The sequence below is a fragment of the Pyxicephalus adspersus genome, chromosome 12 (genome assembly GCF_032062135.1).
Source record: "Pyxicephalus adspersus chromosome 12, UCB_Pads_2.0, whole genome shotgun sequence".
NCBI classification, from domain to species: domain Eukaryota; kingdom Metazoa; phylum Chordata; class Amphibia; order Anura; family Pyxicephalidae; genus Pyxicephalus; species Pyxicephalus adspersus.
The window spans coordinates 38,648,399-38,671,733 of NC_092869.1; the positions used below are offsets into that span (position 1 = coordinate 38,648,399).

General features: G+C 40.3%; 1 protein-coding gene across 1 annotated transcript in view; it reads left to right on the top strand.

Annotated features, from left to right (window-relative positions):
* MAP4K5 (mitogen-activated protein kinase kinase kinase kinase 5) overlaps window positions 1–23,335 on the top strand; it is a 68,322-nt gene that overhangs the window by 4,612 nt on the left and 40,375 nt on the right. Inside the window, exon 2 of the mRNA XM_072427763.1 lies at window positions 22,265–22,322. Coding sequence (XP_072283864.1) covers window positions 22,265–22,322 — 58 coding nt within the window. The remainder of the gene's footprint in view (window positions 1–22,264; window positions 22,323–23,335) is intronic.

Consider the following 23,335-nt stretch of genomic DNA (forward strand, 5'->3'; position numbering starts at 1 on the left):
CCCTTTTGCCCTGGAGTTTTTATTGTATTTGGAATGAGAGATCATTTGAAATTGAAGTGACAAGAGATCATGCAGAAGCTTTGCTTTGTGTAAAATTGTGACGTTTGGTGATCAGGAATGCAGGAAATGTCAGTTCAGACTTCTGGGAGTTTTTGTCTTGCTTGTTGCTTTCTGAATGCAGGGATAATGTGATGTCAGTGGCTGACTAATGTTTTGGGTTTAAATTTCAAATATTTAATGCATGCAATCTAGGAGAAGAATCGCTCCCTTTACAAAATTATCTTTTAGTATTGCCAGTGGGAATATTTTTGGGTTTTGTGTTATAGAATTTCAGCTACTTTCTGGAGACCTCAAACTGTTTACAGTTTCAAGGTACAGATTTTGTCCCACACCTCTACTTAAAGCAGAAGTAAACCGTCATTGTTCACTTGACCTGGTTCTCTGGGTGCCATGATGGCAGGGTGCCATGATTTTCTTTTCTTCCTCTACAGGATCTTTGGCCATCCTGATTGGCTGGTCTGGGATAAGGGTCGCAGGAGTTTGTGCGTTTCCAGCATGCGCAGGTGAAGCCGGAATTGCTGTAAATCCTGGCAGTCAAAGTTGACGCTGTGCATGTGCAGCTCGGCTTTTTGCCAAATACCCAAAGGAATCAGGCAGGTAGGGACATCACCTGTCCCTTTCTGCAATAAAGACCTGCCTGATCATGGATTCCTAAAAGGGGAATTTTAGTTCTGCATTAAGAAATTTAAATGGCACTTCTTATTCAAGACTATTATATTGATATCATTGCTGCAGCCAATTGCATCCCCAGCTCCTGTCTTTTATAAACACATAAGCAGCTTTCTACTGTCTCACAAATACGGAGCTGCCATAGAGCACAATAAGAGCCAGATCTACTTTCAGGCTGGTGTAGTAGTATAGGGTGACACCACTCTATCGATGTCCCCTTGTTGTGAACCTGTCACATGGTCTGATAGAGACAAGCGGCCTTTTCAAGACATTTCACAAGCATGTTCTACTGTGCTCACCAACAGATAACCCACCCGGGAAATGTCCTGCAGCTTTCTCTGTAGTGCATGCAGACAGTATCACTACAGCATCACTGAAATGCAATAATAAAAAGATGAAATGGTTGTTTGATACTTTGTGCTTTAGCAAACTAAATGGTATTAATTTACTTGTTTAAATCTACTTTACAATGGCCAGGTTAGAGAAAAAGTCCAACTGAAAATGTATTGCTTTAAAATGAGATAGTGAACAAGGATATAAATATAACAGATTAAAAACGTATGCTCACTTTCTTGGCAATGCGTTCTGAAACCAGAGAGCCTGCAAGACATTGCGTCTGGACTCCATATTCACCAACAGCACAGCTTACTGTACTTAGAGCAGTGTTCTCCCCGGACCCTTTTAGCTGAGCGCACCACCCGGCTGTTTGTGGGTGCTTACTGAAGAGTTGGGTCACAATACAGGGACTGCAACCCGCCTACAATTTCTTCCCATCCAACTTAAAAACATTTCTGGGTTGAACACTGATAGAGGGAATAAGGAAAGCTCATGTTATCAATAAATTTAATTTATGCTGGGTGGGAAGAAATTGTAGGTGGGTGGCAGCCCCTGTATTGTGACCCAACTCATCAGTAACCACCCAAAAACAGCCGGGGGGTTACTGGAAAGTGCTGGGTGGTGTGCCCAGTTAAAGAGAGTCGTTTTCCAGGCTAGTCTCTATCCTAGCCTTTCTCGACCTTTTTAACATGGGGGAACCCTTGAAATAACTTTTAGGTTTTAGGGAACACCTCCTCTGATTACTATATCCACAGCTCATAGTATATTAAACTGCTGGCCAGTGGAAAGAATGTCACCCTTACTGATAGCCAAAAAGATCACTGGTGTCAATGGTAACTGACCCTAAAAGTACAAATTGCTCATTGCTGACGGTACCCCCAGCAACCTCTGGAGAAACTTTGATTGAGAAACTCCTCTAGCCCTTTGTTTGAAGCATTCCTCTTTACAACAAAACATATTTACCTCCTTTTCTGAAAATAATTCTTGCAGATTTTAATCTTTATATTTACAGCTATGCTGTGGGTGTTGTCAGAGCTCCAAAACCTGTATTCCAGATACATCAGCAAGCTGATCCCAAAGATACCCCAAGGCAGGGGTGGGCAGGCAAATGAATGCAACTTTGCCAAACAATGGCGTGTGCATCTTTGCTTTGCTTTTTCTCTGTCTAAGTTAAACGTTTTCATTCTTCTCAGGCTGGCCCAAAACTGTGGTTGGCCTGCATGGCTGATTGTTTACACCAACAATGGTTTAGAGATGAGAGGATTTGTATGCTTTTTATAGAAAATTTAACACTGAATAGGAAACAAACTTGCAAAAATAAATTTTAGAAGGGTGATCTGTACTCCTCTGAATAGCTAATAGGCTTTATAAATATGGTTCACCCATATCAATGAAAGGGGGCCACGGCATGTATGTTTATTAAGAAGAGTGCCCAGACAGTTTTCATTGCAAAGGCTGTGCAATGCAGGACTACACAGTGAAGGTCCCTGGAATGAAGAGGAAGGTACGTATTTTAACAGGCAAACTACACATAGTGCTGGGGGAATTAAAGGCAGTGTTGTCCCCAAAAAATATTTTTAAGCTGGGCGGTAAGAAGCTGTAGACAGGTGGCAGCTTCTGTATTGTAACCCAACATTTCAGTATCCACTCAAAACCAGCAAGTGCCGGGTGGTGCACCCAGGTAAAAGGGGCTGGGGACAACACTGAAAGGAATTGTATTGGAAGTGCAGTTGTGCTTTAAATAATTATTTTCATATGTGTCCATTGTTCAGCTTTACTTTGTTTTGGAGAAACTGGGACAAATGTTATCAGTAAAAATAGATTGCTTTCACTTTATGTAGCTGATCTTTGCATTTCCCCCACTTCTTCGATTGTAAACTTTTAGGCAAGGTCCCCTCCTCCTCCTCCTCCTGTGGTATTGTATCTGTATGTCTATTGCTACCCTTATTTAATGTACAGCGCTACGCAATGAGTTGGTGCTTTAAAAATACAGTTTATTAATAGTAATATTAATAATAAACAAAAACATTCTTTCCTATCTCTGTAAACACATGCATACCTGTCACTTCCTATTCAGTGTATTCATTAATTTGATTTTCTCATGATGACTTGTGTATATCGCTGTTTGTGGCTTTTTGTGTTTACATTTCAGCTATGGCTAACTTCCTTTGCTTGGTGATAAAACATAAGTGTAAGCTATGGTACTTGTACTAATAGCCTGCATTCATCTGAAATTATGTGAGATAGCATGGTTTGTCTGATGAGAATCTGAAAATGATAACTTGACCACATTGCGGTATTGCTGTAGCTCCTTTCCAGGGAAACAAATACAAACTTCAGAGGGAGTTTGAAGGTCTGGTTTCAGGATATAGCCTACATGTATTGCACAAATGTGTAGTGGAATACCTAATAATTCATGTCCATAGGGGAATGGGGGGGGGGGGGTGGTATTTGTTTGTTGTTGCCTTTCTAACATTTGTAGGCTATATGCTTTGATGTGTTATCCACATAAGTAATAGCATATTTATACAATGTGCAACCAGAATTTTTTTTTAAGTTGAATGGGCAGAACCCCTTCGTGGTGACCCACATCATCAGTTACCACCCATAAAACAGCCTGGTGGTTACTGAAAAGTGCCAGGTGGTGCGCCCGGCTAAAAGGGTCTGAGGAGAATACTACTCATAAATAATTTGGTAATGTGCATTGTATGTGAACACCTAATTCCATTGTTTTACTTCTAGTTCATAGCTGCATGGTGGGAGAGATCGATAATTTACCTGGTCATGCAAGTATTGACCAGTCATTGGCCAGCATAAAAAAGATTTTAGTGTGCTAATATTGCCTGTAGTGCACACTCCCATCTGACTGCACAGCTGTGCAAACTGTGCTGTGCTCTTATTAGGCAATGAAGGAACAACAGAAGAATAATAAGGTCATCCTTTTCTTCCCCCCTCTGCTACACATCTTCATAGTGTTAGCCATATACATTGCTGTTGGATTGTAGAATATCCATTACATTTATGCAGGTAAGGGCCATCCTAAACAATTCTTTAATTTTGTATTCAGCCAAGCAGGTGTTTGACTGCATATTTCTTGTTAGTGCTAAGGCTATGAGAGATTGCAATGCAGTATCCACTTCCTCATGCCACTGAACCGCTGCCCGCAGCAGACTAATGGAAAATGAATGAGGCAGCAGTGAGTGTACTACTGACCTGCTGTCAAATCTGCAAACGCTGGTACTTAAAGAACCAGTACTGAGTTGCTGGTGACCAAGTGGCTTCCAAGGTGCAAGCCACCGGAACTTGCACGGGATCACTTGTCTAAACCTAGCTTACAAGAGAATATATGATGTTTGTAACATATAATGATAGCATGCAGGGGAAGCTGCATGGAAAGAAGCTGTAGAGGCAGGTGGTAGCACCTGTATTGTGATCCAACTCTTCATTAAGCACCCAAAAACAGCCGAGTGCCTACTGAAAAGTGCTGGGTGGTGTGCCCAGCTTAAAGGGTCTGGGGGGAACATTGTAATGACTGGCACCACTGATGAGTCCCTCCTTCTGCCATTCTTGCTATATAGCAGTTTGTAAGTCAGCTGATATAAAGAGAAATTTAGGTATTTAAAAAAATATACAAAAAAAAACCCGTGTAAGCAGTATTATATGAAAAAGGAAAACAGTAATTTTTTTTGACACACAGAGCTTTAGCACTAACTATTATTGGGGCTCGCATCTTCTTAAAGTTCCTCTACCAAAACCCACTCCGACATCCTCGTGGTTATATATTCTTCACCAGTTTGGGTAATGGTCACCTCACCCAGAATCTCTTCTACAATTTTTTGCGTCACTTTAAGGCTGGATTTCCGTCGGATCAGCTGCAGCTCCTAAAGGAAGTTTTTCCAGCCACTAACTTTTTCAAGGATTGCAGTTCCTGCTCATTTCCTCCCCAGAACACTAAAGACAGATGGTGGAATTTATTTCCTCCATCATCCCTACAGACCAGAGCCGCTGCCTTAGAAATTACAAAGGAATATCCAGAGCTCAATATATTCTATGCTGTGTGGTGGAATAATTACAGCTTCTGTGTGCTTTTCTTTGTCCAGCTTTCCTCTGTCTAATTTGTAAAGGAATATGTAGACTACAATAAAAAATACCAACAAGGTGTCATAAAATCAGGTGCAGTCAGAAAGTTATCTTTTATTTTTATGTTATTGAAGATTACAAATCGATCGTTTTCCCACAGTTATGATCTACAGTTAGGGCATTTTGAGGGAAAGACCAACTAAAGCTGCATCAAGCTACAATGTGAACCTGAAGAACTACAAATTTCTCAAAAATCAGTCCCAACATTTGGGGGGGTGGAAGGTTTTCCTAAATAATGGCCCTGATTTATTAAACCTCTCCAAAACTGGAGAGGATAGACTGTCATGGGAGAACCCGAGTGATCCAGCAACTTGGGATAAATTTCTTAAAATCGTTTGTAATGTTTTTAATCCTGGACCATAATAATTTCATGTTTGCAGGTTCTCTCATAATAGTTTATCTTCTCCAGTTATGTATAGTCTTCATAAATCAGGCCCAATATGTCAATATCAAATAGTAGACTTGGGGGGGGGTGGGCGTTATTTCTGTTTCTATGTCTAATTTTGAGGACCTTTATAGAAGGATGTTGCTACAAACCACATTTTAGGTGATAGGTCATATCAAAGTGCCAATAATTAAAATTGCTTCATTAAAGAAGCAAAATCTTCATAACCATAAACTATTTCTAAGTTTATTAAGTGACCTTTTGAATAATATTACATTATATCGCAAAATGAAATATAATACCATGCAAGCTGTAAAGATTCGTATCCTATTGGGTAAACCTTGAAACATTTCTAAAGTTGGCACATTGATTTATCTTGCATTGACCCATAGGTTAACATATTAGGTGGAATCCCCTATAGGGCAGGCACACATACCTACAGGAACGTTAGCCTTTTGGTAGGTAGCTGGAGCTCTTTGGACAGTGTACCTCCTTAGCATGGTGGGTTTTCCAACATTACCAGCTGGTGATCCCAGAATTACTGGTGCATTGCATCAATATTTGGATCCAAACTGGGACTACTTTGCATGTATGCTATATTTCAGTCATAGGATGTATTCAGACTGGCCATGAGGTTGCAGTGCCTCAGGGAAGGAGGAATGGGGGCAATGTGGGGTTGCTCTATCCCAAGGAGGACCCAAACATGTCCTTGAGGCTTCGTCATCAGTTTTGACAGGAAGCACCGCTTATAATCTCTACGTTCAGGGGCCCTCTAACCTGACTAAGCAGCCTTCATTTTAAAGTTTTGGCAGCACCCCCTCCCCTTTCCCTGCTATCTTACTATCCAATTGGCTTTGCCATATTACCTGCCCTGAAGTATTTCATAAATCTTCAACAAATCAGAACCTTATTCTTACCTTTTTCTGATTTCAATGCGAGTCAAATAGAGCACCCCTTATTTCATGGTTGGAGGTCATTCAGCATTATCAAACTCTTGCTTTCCCAAGCCCACTGACTTTCATTTATTAGATTCTAGCCTTTATTAATCATGGAGAGTCGGTATCACATGTGGCTGTTACCAATGGTAACATGCGTGCAAAATATTTCTGCTTGGGAAGCCCTACATTTACGGACTGACATACACTCATGGAGGCATTTTAATGCACACTTCTTCAGAAGGCTATGGAGAGCACCTTGCTGACCCTTCCTGCCATCAATGTTCTGCCTTCTTTGCATAAAGGCCCTCAAAGAACCAATGATGGTACCATTGCTTTTAAGATAATTTCTATAATGAAAGCTTGTTGGAGTAGGTGGAGGGGAGGAACTAGGGAAGGCAAAATATAAGCAGATTTAACTTAAATTTAAAGTACAAGCTTCTGCTTTGTATTTCAAACTTTTTTAATTGCTTTTTTACAACATATTTGGGAAAGTCACATAACAAAGAATTCCAACATTCAGGGAGTTGAACTTTATCAGTATTACATTATCTTGATGTACAGTAGTAGTCCTTGAAGAATGCAGAACAAAATCAGTTATATTGTTTCCTGTTATGAGTTTTAATTTTAAATACCTTGGGTCCCTATGTATTATATACATTGAATAGTGACTATACAGTGACTGCATAATTAAAGGTTAAGGTATGGGATTAAAAATAGGGAAAAATTAGGAAGAAGGGGGAAACATTAGGTTCCTCATGCTTTATCTAAAATAAAAAATAGGAGATCCAAGGGTCCAATGTTTTATGAGAAACTTTCACTTTAAATCCCTTTGCCTCGGGTTGTCCCGTTCTGTACCATGGTAGTCTTTCTTTCCTCAGTGCTGTGTAAAGTGCGGCATTGGAATATTCCATTCAGTCCATTCCTGGTTTGGTGGTCAAATCATCATCCTGCCTATTTTGCATGATCATGGACATTGCATGTGACTTTTGGGAAGTCAAATAGTACATTTACATATAGGTTGGTAGTGACATTCCACACAGGATCTGCTTCACCCCTAACATCTGGGTTAGTAAATAAATTGCCATTGATGACCTCTTTGGTAGTTTTGCAACATATAGCAGAAAAAAACATATATAAATATGAAAATACTGCAGTAGTGAGTTTAGGGGTCTATGGGAGCATTTGGAAGTGTATACTAATGCTGAGCTTCAATCAAATGCCAGCATGGCAAATCATAGGGGGGAAACATTTTAAGGAATGACAAAAAAGGTAAAAATATAATCTGTGCATGCTGCTATTTTAAGGGGATCTACATTTCTTTGCAAATCTTTAAAATAAGCCAATAATGACTTTGTTTTCTGGCCATCATTCTTATCCAGGGTTTTTACCACTTTTAGTCTCTGCTCCAGTACAAATACACAGATCAGGTAATGGGACTAGCTGCATGCCTGATTTGGGTCAGTGAAACCAGAGGCAGCTAGGCAGCAGGCATTATTGGATGCACTTAGTTGGCATGAGTTTCCATAAAGCTGATTACATTCACATGTGAATCTACAATAAATACTCTTTAAAGAGTCGGTTGATTTCCTTTGAAGCAGGTTTAGCATCTAGCAGCATGAATATGGTAGAGCTGTATGGGTTAATGTGCTGTGTGCCTGCTCCGGCCTTGTAACAGGAAGATCCATCGGCCAATAAATACTTTCCTGCACCAAATGCCTTTTAAAGAGCAAACGAAAAAAGCAGATGTGAGGAGTCCTTGGACAAGGCACTCTGTGGCTGACAGTTTTCTTGGCACCTCGATTCAACTTATTATTTTTGGCGTTGTCAAACAAGTTTGGATTGGTAATTACACAGGGGAAAATGAGCCATGCCCAGCCGTCCTCCCTTTAACCCATTCACTTTCTGGCCTTCGACATCCCAAATGTGCGCACATGTCTGTGCCAGGGAAACTGCGGTTGACTTCTGTCAGGCATGTTTCAGTGTCGGTGAATCCCGGTTCTGGTTGGTCTGAAACATGTTTTACTACATTCCTGCACACTGGATTATAAATACTGTGAAAAAGGATTTTTTATGTGTATTTAAAGGAAGGGAGGCTGCAGCTAAATATTATAATCTCATATGCAGATACTATTTTATTATTTATAAAGGTTAGTGCCCCTGCCCTTGGTATGCCTAGGATAAGAAAGAGGAAATAATTTTCATTCCTGGTATATAGATGACCAGATCCCTCTGCCTGCGTAAAAATAATTTGGTTCATCCAGGCTGAAAAAAAGAATGTTTAATTTTCTTTATGTGGTGCATTGGCAACCCATGGAAAGTGAGTAGGGCTCCCTTTTTGCAATGATCGTTAAAGCATTCCAAATGTCTTACCTTGGAGTAAACTTCCTGCCTGCAGACCAATGGTATTGCAAATCAATAGAAGTAGGTGGGGCTTTCCACAAGATTTATTATAATTGAGGTTTTATTTGTCTGGTGTCACAATTTGCAAAGTATTCTGATGTCTGTCTCTTCTTTGGGAAATTGTCAACACAAATATGATTTGGTACATTTCCTCCAGGAACCTTGCAACAATATTGTATCGTTTCATTGGCTGAAATAAAATAGAGATGAAAGCAATACTCACCTAACTTCCATATTTGTTATAAAGTATCCAGCCCTAACCTTCTTGGCAAGACACACACATCAGCAGTTCTTTAAAATTTTAACAGTGCCAGGGGACCAGCTGGAAGGCTGCTGACGTGCAGACAGTAAAGCCTTTCAGTGGATTTCTTGAGAATCAGTAGATCTCCTGTGCAGACAGCCAGGCCCCCTAGCTAGATTTATTTCTTTAATATACCAGTTATGTTTACTTTTAGTTTTGGCTGATGGTGTTTCTCTACTACAACCCAAAATCCAAACCCTTAAATTGGGTGATGAATTGGAGTCGTTCTCTCTCACACCTCCCCATCTGCTGACTGCCTTGTGATATCTTGAAAAACACAAAGAGGAGTCCAGAAACAATTTTAGTTTTTTATTCACACTGAAAAAGCCAACACTTTTTGGACACAATAAAAGCATTGGCGTCCACTTTTTGTTGTCTTACAGGCGGATTTCCAACACCTACAGGTGTGGATTCGCCTCAACAAAACTAATGAGCCTAATGAACTTGTTGCCTCCACTTTGTATTTGTGGAATAATAACTTAATGAAGTCGCTGCGCCTCCTGGTGTTTTTCATCATGATGTCTTGTTGGGCTTGCAGATATCAGGCAACGTGTTGGCTTTCTTAATCAGAGAAAATTTGTCTTTGTCAGGCTTGCTCAGTAAAGTTGTTTAAATGATGTCTCCCGCTTTCTTGTGAGTCTAACTTTATTCCTTGTCTTGGATACACAACAATAAAGCTAGGTACACACGTGCAATAATTGTCGTTAGAAAATGAACGACTAACGATTATGAACGATTATTTTGAACGATCGATGCACAATTCTGTACATGCTGTAACGATACAATTGTTCAAATATAATCCACCAATATTGTACACACGCTAGATAGGATTGTTTGAACGATGCAGGAAGTGACATGTAAAGGAGAAAGTGTACTGCAGAACCATCCACGATCACTAAACGACCCTACACACAATAGATTGCGAACAATCGTCGTTCAATTAGATCCACCAGAACGGTGGTGCTTTTCCATTGACAACCATCGTTCATCGGCGTCGATTTGCACTTTCCAACGTTCATTACCAACAATAATTACTGCACGTGTCTAGGCAGCTTTATTAAAGCTAAATCACTATAGATTGAGTGGAGGCTCCCTCTTTGGAATGTTTTATCAGAAACTGGTATTGCATTGTGATAATTTGTGTTTTGCCTCCGGTCTCTGTGACAATTATAAAACTGTCTGATCATTTCTGTTCTGAAGGACAATGATCAGCAAGGTTATTATGGTTATAGAAGTTGTTGAACCTTCTCTGTAGAAAGAGCAATATAAACCTGATGGGGGTCCTAATCCTTTCCTAGAACAGTAAAACTAAAACTTAGAATACCAACTTTCAGTAGTTTAGAGCATTGATACCACCCCCCTGCAGTTACTGGGTCTCTTGATATGTGACTAAGACCGTAGTACTATACTGCAATAGTATGAAACTCTCTGGGCACTGTGTGCAGGTACCATATGACACCTGTGACACCCCAAGTCTGTGTTAGTTTGTACTTTTTAATTTTCTTCTGTGTTTTGTATACAAGGAAATGGAAATAAGGAATTTAAAATTACCATTACCCATTTTTGGTCACGTTGTTGCTCTTGGCTTTGCAACACCCTTCTTGTGGACCACCATGTCAAGATGTGCAAAAACAATGACAGCTCTTCAGCCTTCTTCGTCAATTAAACAAGTCAGCATGGCAGCTTCTATGTTTTATTCCTGATTGTTCCTTTTTTAAGGTTTAGTTTAGCAAGAAAGGTATTTGTTACCTATACAAGCCTTCACGCCCAATACCCAACAACTCGTGACCAAGAGCAAGCAGCTGTATTGTGCATAGCCTGGCTTTTTATTTACTCAGCAAGTGACTCCTTAATTACACTCTTGTGTAAACCAGGACAGACTGTGCCCTAATGGCCTACTTGGCTGCTGATATTCATGGGAAAGGCGGACTGGGTATAAAGCTTAGAGTTTGTTTACCACTGTGTTCTTGCTCAGTTAGGAAAAAGCTGTTTACTATGAGCGGAGGAAAACCTTGGAGTAATTTAAAAAGAAACTATACTCAAAAACTAGTCTTTGAATTATTAATTTATTCTCACCTACTTGCACTCCGTCAATGTCAGTCTTCCCTGATGGCACTGGCCGGGTCAGCGTGTATCCATAAAAAATATAATGATTTCTGAAGTATTTAGAAGTGGCCAGCATGTGACTCTCAAGTTTATGTTTTCTTCCTCTTCTGACCTTCTCCACCCACTCCCCTCCCTCCCTCACTAGCTGGAGCCCACTGCATGGGGAGCTCACAAGCTGAGAAGAAGCAAGAAGCAGCTGCAGACTGAGCAGTTGCACTCAAGTGCCATGAGAGTTCCAGGAGGAAAGAAAAACAAATCTGCATAATAAGGGCAGTGGGAGTGGATTAGAAAAACTCCCACCAGGGATGGCATTTCCCAGATTGCAGTTCACTGCCTAGGCGATGGAGAGACCTGGAGGTGTGGCCAGAACTCATTTTTAATGTTTAAAGGTGAAAGCAAGCTGAAAAAAAAGTATTCAGATGATTATACCTTTGGCTTATGTTACCCATAAGCCAAAGTTGATTTTGTGAGTATAGGTACGCTTTAAATAGCCCATCAGCATATCTGTTCTTCTTTTAGAAGTAAAAAAAGTTGCATATTATTGCAAACCTGACATGCAGGCTTTGCATAATGGTTGAAAAACCAACCAATTAACTTTTGGCAATTATTTTTGCAAATAGAATGCTGGTCATAGTAGTGTTCCATCCAGGTCAGATTGTGTAGTCTTTTTCAACCTTTTTATCCCTAAGGAAACCTTAAAATAATTGTCAGGTCTCGGGCAACCTCTGGTAAAATCAATTAAATTGGGGACTGTGGAGACTATTCAGTTTGTGGCCAGTGTAAAGAATGAACCTTTACAGCGGTGGATAGAATATCGCCGTCATAGACAGCTAAAAACAACTTGGGAGTCATGCAGCTGGCTCTACCAAGTGGCGCTGGCTGCAGAACTTTGCAGGCATCAACAAGTAGTAGGTCAATCAGCTACTAGCCCTCCTGGCAACTTCTAGAAGCACGCTGGCTTCTTTAAATCAGAAAAAAGCCCTTTTATTTTCACCTGTCCCCATTCCAGTTTGGGCACCACCATCTTCTTCTTCCTCTTCCTTGATGTGACCTTTGGCTGCATGCGCAGCACAATTATTTTGACAAAAGACATGAGCAGTCAGGCTGGTAAGAATGCTTATTGTATAAAAGATACCACCTTTGATAAAGCCCTGTCTGATCACAGATTTGCAGGAACCATGCCACTGGGTGGGAAGAAATTGTAGGCAGGTGGTAGCCCTGTATTGTGACCCAACTCATCAGAAACCACGCAAAAACAGCCCATTACACAGGACTCGGTGTGATACACACACTTCTGGCAAGTAATAGGCAGCATCCTCATCATCAGATGTGGCTACCACAAAAATTATTTTTATCTCTTTACAGATCAGGAGAAAGCCAAATTTAGAAACTGACCTGTCACATAATTAAAAGTTTTCGGTAAATCGTGTATTTTTTAATAAAGTTAAATGTAAAAGGTACTCACAAATTGCAAAACTTCTCAATGATGATGCAGTTTGCTTTAAAAATTAGCATATATATATATATATATATATATATATATATATATATATATATTAGGCTACACACACACTTGCAATGGTTCTCGTCCGATAATCTCAGGGTTGATGTCGGATGATAATCCCCGCTTCGTCGTTCTCCTCCTCCCCTCTCCATAGAGCAGGACGGTACTGTATGTACAGCACTCGTTCATGCATCATGCAGTTGTTAGTCGTTGGAAAGGATTGTTAAAAATCCTTTCCAACAACAAATTATTGTACGTGTGTACGTGCAGCCTTGGGTAAGGGGGTGAGTGTTGAATATCCTTTACAGCAGCAGTTAATGAGTGCAAAACCTCAATTCACTCTGCCCAAAGCAATGAAACTCTGCAGGCTTCCTGCATTCCCCATTAAATTCTTTGGCAGCTTCTGCATTCTACCTTTAAAGCATGGCTGCAAATGAATATTAAAAATAATTGTATGTTAAAATATGGGTAAAACTCCTAATCTCCATGTTCTATATTAACTGCTATGCTATGCCTGCTATCTCCTTCACTTTAATTGTAGTGCTCTTATTTTTGAGGCCTCCATAGTGGAAGGTTTACATTTTGAGGATTGCAGCATTCACAGGGGTGAAACTGGTCCCTGAGGGGGATTCCTCAAAGTCTGTGAATATCAAAGCATTTGGAATTTTACTTTTCAATGTACAGGAAGCAGAAAAGTTGGGACATGTCTTTTTCTGCATTCATGCAAATCGTACACTTTTATATTAGACTGAATTTAGGTTCTGCTGTTTGAATGTCTTTGTGGTATGTGGTTAAGCTAGCAACAAAGTTGTTTTTGAGGAACAGAAGTACATTAAAGAACTTTTATGTCAATGTTTTTTGTTTTTTTTCATATCAGAAATATTTTTAGTCGACTATGACCCTGATATATAAATAACATTGAGTCCCTATGACTGTCATACACATGAGAATTTAAATTCATTTTGTTGTATGGTCATTGTTATCCTCCTCAGTAATGATAACGGCCATAGCTGTCGAATTGTGATGAGTGGCAACTAGAAAGGAAAGAGAATTTGATTAGGAACAAGCATGCAACAAAATTTGGAATTTTTTTTTTTTTGACTTAGAAGGCACTGAAGCCATCACATCAGCATAGCAGCCAAGATGGGACAGCCAGCACATTTCTTTACGTTTTGGGTCTACTCAAAGAGATCTTTCTGCAACTTACAATTTATTTAGGACCACCTAAGAGAAGACCCCACCAGGAGCCTTTATCAGCTTACTAGCTATAATTATAACCACTTGTCTGTGACGTTCAGATCTTGGATTCACTTTTGTTAGCTTCCATTTCACCTTAGAAACAAATTCAAGCTCCTGTGCTTTGCCTTTAAATCCCTCCACAGTTCTTGTCCCATTTACCTTTCTGACCTGAAAAATACCCCCCTAGCCGCTCTCTTCACTCCTCCAATGACCTACTAATGACTTCCTCACTCATAACCTCATCACATGCACGGCTTCAAGACTTTTCTAGAGCTGCCCTGACTCTCTCGAATGGTTTTCCTCGTCCTATTCAGCTCCTACTTTCAGCTTATTTAAAAGAGAATTCAAACCCAATTTTTTCAAACTTGCCTACCCGTCTTTTTCTTTCTTTTGAAACCTTTCCTATCACTCCATATCCCCCCATCTATTGTGTGTTACTTCCCCCACCTCCTAGATTGTAAGCTCTTAGGGGCAGGGTCCCCTCCTCCTCCTGTGTCACTGTCTGTATCTGTCTGTCATTTACAACCCCTTTTTAATGTACAGCGCTGTGTAATATGTTGGCGCAAAATAAATCCTGTTTAATATTAATAATGATTCAGTGTACGCACTTATTGCCCGCTGGGTTCTGAATCTTTGCCAGGACAAGATCGGCAGACAGTTTGCATGGGTTTCCTCCCGCACCTCCATTCACGTAGGTTTTTTTGGTCCCCAGCAATTGCCCTCGGTACATGTATAAAATAAGATAAAGTACAGCATGAGCTGCTGATTGTTGGGCTCAATATGAAGGCATAGAGCAAGCTAAAGAAGAATAAAACTAAAAAAATAAATAAAAGCAATTTCAAGCTCGCTTGATTTCTAGCATGCTTAACAGCTTCTGTTTTAGCACTCGGAAAACAGAAATAACAAAATGCTTTAAATGGTGACCAAAGGGGAACTAAGAGAAATATATAATATTTATATGGGGTGTGTGGAGGAGGAGATCTGTGCATTGCACTTTTCTTAAGTGTAATTATTACTACTAAATCCTGATGTTTAGTGATCTGCAGGTCAGTCGGGCCTTTGTAACCCAGTATCAGTATGAAGCTGGCGGGGACTTGGCAGGTTGCACTGACTCTGCTCACAGTAAGCTGTTCTCTATATAATTAGTCTGGGATTAGGCGGAAGCCTGTTAGAAATCAGCCTCACACGCTCCAGCACTCCACTACAAAACAATGATTACTTCAATGTTGCATTCGTCAAGTATCGATTAAAACCATCATGCAACGTATGACCAGTTGGAATTTTCTCTTTTAAAGAGACCCTGTCATGCCAGAAAAACAAACACTTTGTAACAGGAGACATCAAAGGAAACCTTACTAGAACTTTGCATGCAAATTCGAAACAACTCTTCCGAGGACTCCGCACCTCCTAGGTGATCTGTAACCCAGAGCAAGATCTTTATCAGCTGGGTTAGAGGCTCTACATTAGATGGGAGGGACTGGAATGTGTGTGCTAAAATAGTGGTATTTATATGCAAATCTCTAAAATATATATAATTATCTTGTGTAAAATGTGAAAGAAACATTCATGTGATTAAAGTATCTGAAAATCACATTTCAATGTCCTTTTTAAATCTGCAGCTTTTATTTAAAGCATACCTGTTGATCCTGCAATGGAAGCCCCTTTGTCAGGCACTTCCCATTATAGGATGTCACCTTCAGGAACCCAACTCAGCTACACAAGGCAGATCAAAAGTAAACAAAGGAGATCAACATCATTGTGATACAAGAAGGTGAAAAATAATACAGTTTTCAAAAAAGCACTACATACCATAATTAGATACTATCCAGTTACAGCAGTCTTTCTTGACCTTTTTCCATGGGGAACCCTTGAAATAACTTTTCAGAACTTGGGAACCCCTTTTATAATTATTATATCCACAACCCACAGTATATTAGTGTGGTGGTCAGTGGGAAGAATGTCACCCTTACAGATAGCCAAAAAGACCATTTGTGTCAGTTAAGCTGACCTGAGGGGCACAAACTGCACATTGCTGAATGAACCCTTAGCAACCTCTGCAGGAATTCTAGTCAAGAAACCCTGAATTGGGATCCTCACCTCTGTCCCTGTTTCATTTAAAGGTGCTGCCAGCCTTTTCCTTATTCTCTTCTCGTTGACTGTCTTAGGCCACGGATGAGAGGACTCTTGCACAGGCTTACAGAAGTTCATTCATTCCCGTTACAGACATGCACAGCTCAGCTTTTCTTGCCGGATACCTGTAGCGATCAGGTAGCTACGAGGGATTATTGCAGATAGCATCACCTGTTCCTTTCTGCAATAATGACCGGCCTGATTGTGAAATTTTCAAAGTGGAACTTTAGTTTTGTTTTGTTTTTTCTAAAGCTAGGTACACATTCAATAATTATCATTGGAAAAGGAACAATTACGACCGATCAATGATTATGCACTATTATATTTGAACGATCGTATTGTCCACAATTCTGTACATGCTGTAACGATACGATCGTTCAAATATCATCCACCAATAGAGTACACACCCTAGATACAATCATTTGAACGATGCAGGTAGAGACATGTAAAGGAGAAAGTGTATTGCAGAAACATGCACGATCACTGAACAACTACACACACGATAGTGAACGATCGTCGGCCAATCAGATCTGCCGTGACGATCGTTCATTGCCAGTGACAATCCTCGTTCGTCGGTGTTGTTGGTCAGTCGCTGGTCACCTTTTTGTGAACGATTTTCGGCTGGTCATTCGTTTTCAACAATAATTATTGGAAGTGTGTACGCAGCTTAAGTGTGCCTGTATATTTTTTTTTTTTTCGAAGCCACTGCTCACTGTGTTGTGTTTTCAGTAGTAGAGCTGACACATACATCTGCAATCAGTTAAGAGGTCAGGAATCCTTGTTGTGTAATAGAATGCAGAGTGACTGAGCGTGCTCTGTGACAGTCACTGTCTGTGTACAGGCGGTACGGGTACATAATTCTGTATTTCTAGACAAACACTCCACTCTCTGTCTCGCTGACAATAGGACAGACCCCTCCCTGTCATGGATACACAGGCCGGTACTTTATGTCCACTGGCTCCTCCATAAGCCACATGAGGGTTTATGTTCTTTTGTGTAAAGGTACTAAAGGATTTGATGATAGGGCTTGGAAATTATGACCTGTCATCCCTACTTAAAGGGAACGTATGACAAACACAATGCAACACATCAAACATGTCTAAACAGACACAGTCCGCCTTGTTACACTCGCACCGCCGTGTCATTTTTGTCAGATCCCACCCATTTGCATGTCTGCTTGAAGTGACTGTCAGTCATGCTAAAAAGAATTTGGAATTCAGGGATAATTCAGATGAAATAGCAATTCTAAAAACAACTATTTGCACTGTGTGAAGGATTTTTCAATCTATACTGCTATACTAAGTACTAAAATAAGATACAAGCATTAACATGTTCAAGTTTCGAAAGTTGTTTTTAATTGTTTTACACTTACAGCTTTTATTAAACTCATCACTGCTAAAAATGACAGTCCTTTCCACTCCTTTATTATATCTACTTCTTACCCATTCTGACTTTTTTCTTAAAGCAGAATTAAAGTTAAAAAATAGAAAATTACAAGCAGGTTATTTATTGCAGAAGGTACAGGCAATTTGGCTTCTGCAATACAAATGTATCTGCCTGTTTGCAATTTTATAATGAAACTTGTGTCTCTTCGCCATCTTGATTAACCACACTGGATTGACATCCACATAGAATATGGTTCATTCCTGGCAGCTTGGTATGCAGGGATTGTACACTAAGCTGTACATGCACAGGGAACAGAGTTCTCCCCAGGCCCTTCTAGCTGGGCGCACCACCCAGCATTTTTCAGTGACCACCCGGCTGTTTTTGGGTGATTACTGAAAAATTGGGTCACAATTCAGAGGCTGCCTACAACTCCTTCTCACCCAGCTTTAAAAATTTTCCGGGGCATGTTAAGAGATTGCGAATCCGCAGGTAGTTTTGTTTTATTGCTGAAGGAACATTGACTGCCCCTTTTGCAAAAAAACTAACTTGTGCCTGCTTACAATTTATTTTATTTGCCCTTTAAATACCTTGTGTAAGAAAGTTATTCTTCTGTTCAGATCCCTCACTAGTACATTTCCACATTTATGGGACTGGTAATCCAGTAATCGGGTGCACCCACTTAGTCCTCAGCAGTCCTCTTCTGGATCCTGAGTGGACCCCTAATGCTGGATAGCCAATAGGGAAATCTGTGTCATGCCGGCAGCAACATGGAGACTTCTGTACACAGAATAGGATAAGAAACGCAGAACTAGAATGTCACTTCAATAATGATTTTAGGGGAATTAAGGGGGCATTTAGCAAAGGCTTTTTCTTATTTTCTATTGGAGTGGTTAGTTACAGGGGGCAATGTGTCTAGTAGTAATGTGTTACTTTTTCACACTATGATTCATTTTTGTTTTTATACTGAAGCTCTGATTATAGTGGAAGTTGCCTAAAAAATCACAGAACTCCGAAGTGTTGACCTTGCTGGGGTCTCACACATTGATTACAGCCATGCTGTTTTATTTATTACACACCTCAAACTTAATGCACTGAATTTAAAGTGGAACTCCAGGCAAAAGACTAAATGGCTGAAATATTTAACAAGTTTTATTATTTTACATCAGTGTTTCTCGACCTCTATAACACAGGGGAACCCCTGACTTAACTTTCAGATCTCGGGGAACCCCTGGTATAAATACTATATATATAGCTCACAGTATATTAGTGAGGTGGTCAGGGGGAAGAATTCCTCCTACATAGATTGCCAAAAAGATCATTGGTGTAACTTTAAACTGACCCGAGAGTCACAAATTGCTCAAGGAACCCCCAGTAACCTCTAGTTTAGAAATTCTGCTTTACCTTCAAAACTAGAAACATCTTTCCACCACAGTAATGATTTGGATTCATTGTCTAGTGAGGGGGACAAGAAAATGTTGTCATCTGCTTGGCTGCACAGTGTGGCAAATATGTTTATGGCAAGACTGCCTGCACAGAGTTTATTGGACAGTAAGGCAGTTAATGTACATGGCGTTCCACTAACTAGCATTGCTTTTACTCTTCTTCTGAATGTTGTGATTTGTAAGGCTCGGTTTGGAAGTGGCCATAGCTCTTTGTGGTGTGCCTCGTGTGAAATGTCTGCATGTAGTGTGATATGGCGATGGGACATTGCCAGGAATATTGCATTACTGTGATACCTCTGCAGCCTGTTCCCTACCCTAATCCACAAGCAGCTGAGATTTCAGATACAGCCAAATACCAAAGTCTTCTGGCACACAACTGGGGCTTCCGGGACACTTCAAGCAGCGGCTGAGGTTTCAGTGACCTCTTCTCAGCAGTGTCTGTGCTCTATTTGTGTTACTTCATACAACTTTGTTTTTTTTTTTTGGTAAAACAGGATAGGAAATGATAAATTGCTTTGTTATTTTGTGTTTCTTTGCCCATTTCCTCTGCACTTCCAACAACTAACAACTAATTTTCTAAATTTGTGTAATCTTTGTACAATCCTTTTTAGATTTTCCAATACTATATCATATGAGGACAGACCAAATCGATCAATTAAGTTTGTATCCAACCAGTCAGGCCCATGCGTTTTATAGCTTTTGGTAGATTCAAAGGTAATGTACAAACATATTGTATAGTGCATGGTCACCTTTACACCATGAGTCTCTCTCTCCCTGTGTGTGTCTCTCTCTGTGTATCTGTCTGTCTGTCTCTCTCTCTCTCTCTCTCTCTCTCTGCTGATCATATATGATTGTGCATATTGGAACAAACCAATATATGAGTTCCTTATGGTGTTTTTATGGCACGCAAGTTCAATTCCTGCTTTTTCTTTGATGTATGTTTGGGATAATTTATTATCTACTTGTACCCCATTGCGCCTGGAAACAGCCATTCTGTGTTCCTAATCTTTGGATTTATGGGTTGGGGCAAACCTTCACAAACCCTGACACCTAGAATACAAAGTACAGAGTGTTTTCTTAGATTTTCCAAAATGGATATCCTATGCGATGCCTAAAATATCCTCTGGCTATCTTTTCATTTTAATACACACCAGTAAAACATATTTTTTGAAGCAGGGTGGCTTAATTTATCTGTGAGACTTCATTTAGCTAGGTTGTACTGTGTTTTAGATATCATTCATGTTTCTTACGCTTGTTCAGTGTTCTCCCCAGGCCCTTTTAGCCAGGCGCACCACCCAGCACTTTCAGTAACCACCCGGCTGTTTTTTGGTGGTTACTGACGAGCTGGGTCTCAATACAGGGCCACCACCACCCACCTACAATTTCTTCCCACCCAGCTTAAAATAATTTCTGGGTTGAACTCTGGCATGGTTCCTGTAAATCTGTGATCAGACCGGGCAAAGGTGATGTCTTTTATACAATAAGCATTCTTACCTGCCTGACTGCTCATGTCAAAATGATTGTGCTGCACATGCCGCCGAAGGTCACATCAAGGAAGAAGATGGTGGTGCCCACACAGGAATGGGTACAAGTGAGTATACCAGAGTTTATTACTTATTTAAAGAAGCCAGCGCGCTGAGAGATGGCTCAAAATATAAGGGCTGCCACCCACCTAAAATTCCTTCTCACCCGGCTTAAAGAAAACTCTGGGTTGAACACTGTTTTTGGAATGAATTTGATTTTATTTTCCGATTTAGGGTTTACCCTGCTGTGATAAGCCCTGCTTTTTGTCAGTTACTAGAAGTTAAAGCCAGTCCACTGCTTTAAGTCTAGGCATCAGAATAGAGATTGAGTGCTATTGTTGTCATTTTCCTGATTTTTTGGGACTCCCAACTTTTTTTTTTGGTACTTTTTTGTGCAGCCTTTGAACCCGGCCGGATCATTATTTGTACAAGGGTAAGAGAGAGATGAGGCTGCTAGAGATCTCTGCTCTGTATCTTCGGAAATATGTCTCCAGTTCCCATCTAAACATGGAATATGTCCACGGCCTCTGACCATCGTTTCTTTTCAATGCCTTCTGTCTTACGTAGTCATTGCATATACTTATCATGTGTGGCCTTTGATGATGTCTAAGGCTATAGTAAAGACCCCCTATACTTCACTGAACTTATGTTCACATTCCAATCAAATAATTTCCTTTATATCCTCATGGCCTCCTCTACTGTACATTGTAAAGCTGTTGGTTTATAGATGCAGTTACGAACTTCATAGCCATTTATGCAACTGTCATACAGATGTTTCAGGTGCATTCACCTTTATCAGTGCAAGATTGGGTAAGTATTACATCTGTGAGTGAAATCTGATATTATATCATGTTAGGTCTTGGTTACATTATACATTTCAGTATTATCCCCAGAAATTTTTTAAGCTGGGTGAGAAGAAGCTGTAGGCGGATGGTGGCACCTTATTTTGACCCGACTTTTCAGTATCCACCCAAAAACATCCGGGTGGTGCACCTGGCTAAAAGAGTCTGGGTTGAAGACCGGAAAACTTTGTTAAGCAGAACTATAGCTATATGCTAGAACAGATTCTTGTTCACCTGGGTGGTACAATGTTGAAGTCTGTTTGCTGAGCTATGAAGTAAATTGGTAAAATCTGCGCAAGCAGTCCAAACCTCTTAGCCCCAATATCTGAAATATGTTTGAATGACAGCATTGTGCAATACATTGTACCTATAATGAAGGTAAATAGAACTAGATCTATTTCCACAGCACTTCAGCCCGTTGAAGAAAATCCTCAATGAATATTTTGACTTGTTTTGTGTTTGAAAACAAAAAAAATGTTTTGTACTGCTCCAGCCTGCAAACTGCCTGGCAGAGATGGCATGGAGTGGCAGCCGTTTTCCAGTTGTCTTCCTACTTATCACACATGTGGAGACAAGCTGCAGAAAGACAGGTTGCTGCAATGGGAACATATTGTGTTCCTTTCTGGTCTGTGTTTTAATTACCAAATTTTTATTAGGAGTTGAAGGTGGGGTAATAAAGGGAGTTTTTGTTGTATATTTAAATTATTAACTGACCTGAATTTTCTTTATTTCCCCTGAGGGTCAGCTTTATGTATTACTGTTTTTCATGTATTGTCCAGGTGAGTCTGTGGGGTATTAATGTATTTTTAGTGCATGTCCTGGAATTGGTTTAATAACCGGCATATTATGTGTTTTGTTTCCAGGCTAGAAATTTACAAACGGGAGAACTGGCCGCAGTAAAGATTATAAAGCTGGAGCCTGGTAAGTAGACGCTGCTGTATTCTGCCTACCTTCCCGTCAGTGGTTAATGTGTCGCTGTGCAGTTACATTATCCTGTGTCTTCAGCATGCTGTGGTTTCCTTGCAGGAAGTGTTTAAACAGCTCAGAGACATCAATCTTGTGAAAGCACCATGGGGTTGCATCCAAGAGCTTTTTGTCTCTACTTTTAGGCTACCTATGACCGCCTTATTTTTTACTAATGGGCCGAATGATCTAAATGTTACAGATGGTAATCAGATAGCTTCAGGGCACCGTAGTTTTAACAACTTTGCAGAACTAAACTAAACTTCTGTCCTGTGTTTTAGAACAGTCATTGCAGGTCCAGGGCGAGCATTGCATTGGTTATATTTAGGCTGTCTGTGTCTGCATTGTAGCTGCAGATAACTGATGGAACTGAACATTTATTTAGTTAATTTCCACATAATTGGATACTTTAGGTTATTGTTTACTTTTTTTGTGAACATTCCCTATTGTAAATCGGCCTCATTGTCTTCCGTGCCCAGCAGCCATAGTGATTTCTCTGTTGCTCTGCGCTGTAAAATTACTAAAGGCCACAGACAGCTAGAAACAGTTCAGAAGTTTAAGATTGTCTTAGCCCTGCATGACCTAGCAACACTGATGTCAACCCCCCCCCCCGTACCACTTTTCCTCATTTCGTCCCTAAGAAAACCACCAGACTACTTGTTTGAAAAAAATTGGCCAGTTCTTTATGTTTTAAATTACCAGTTCCCATAACATCACAGAAACAACAATTTCCCTCTTTAACTATCCGCACCCTCCTTTTTTGGTAGCAGGTTCTCAAGGGCGTTAACTTGACTAACATACTTAATTTGGGTCTGCCCCCATTTTGACTGATCCTCCTACTTCTAGGCGCACCACCCCGCCTTGGAAACACAACCAATCCAGCAGATCCTCTGCCGGCATTTTACCACCACTACTTCGGGAGGTGCTACACCTCAGGCAGGTCTTCCCACCACCGTGACGGTTACTATCAT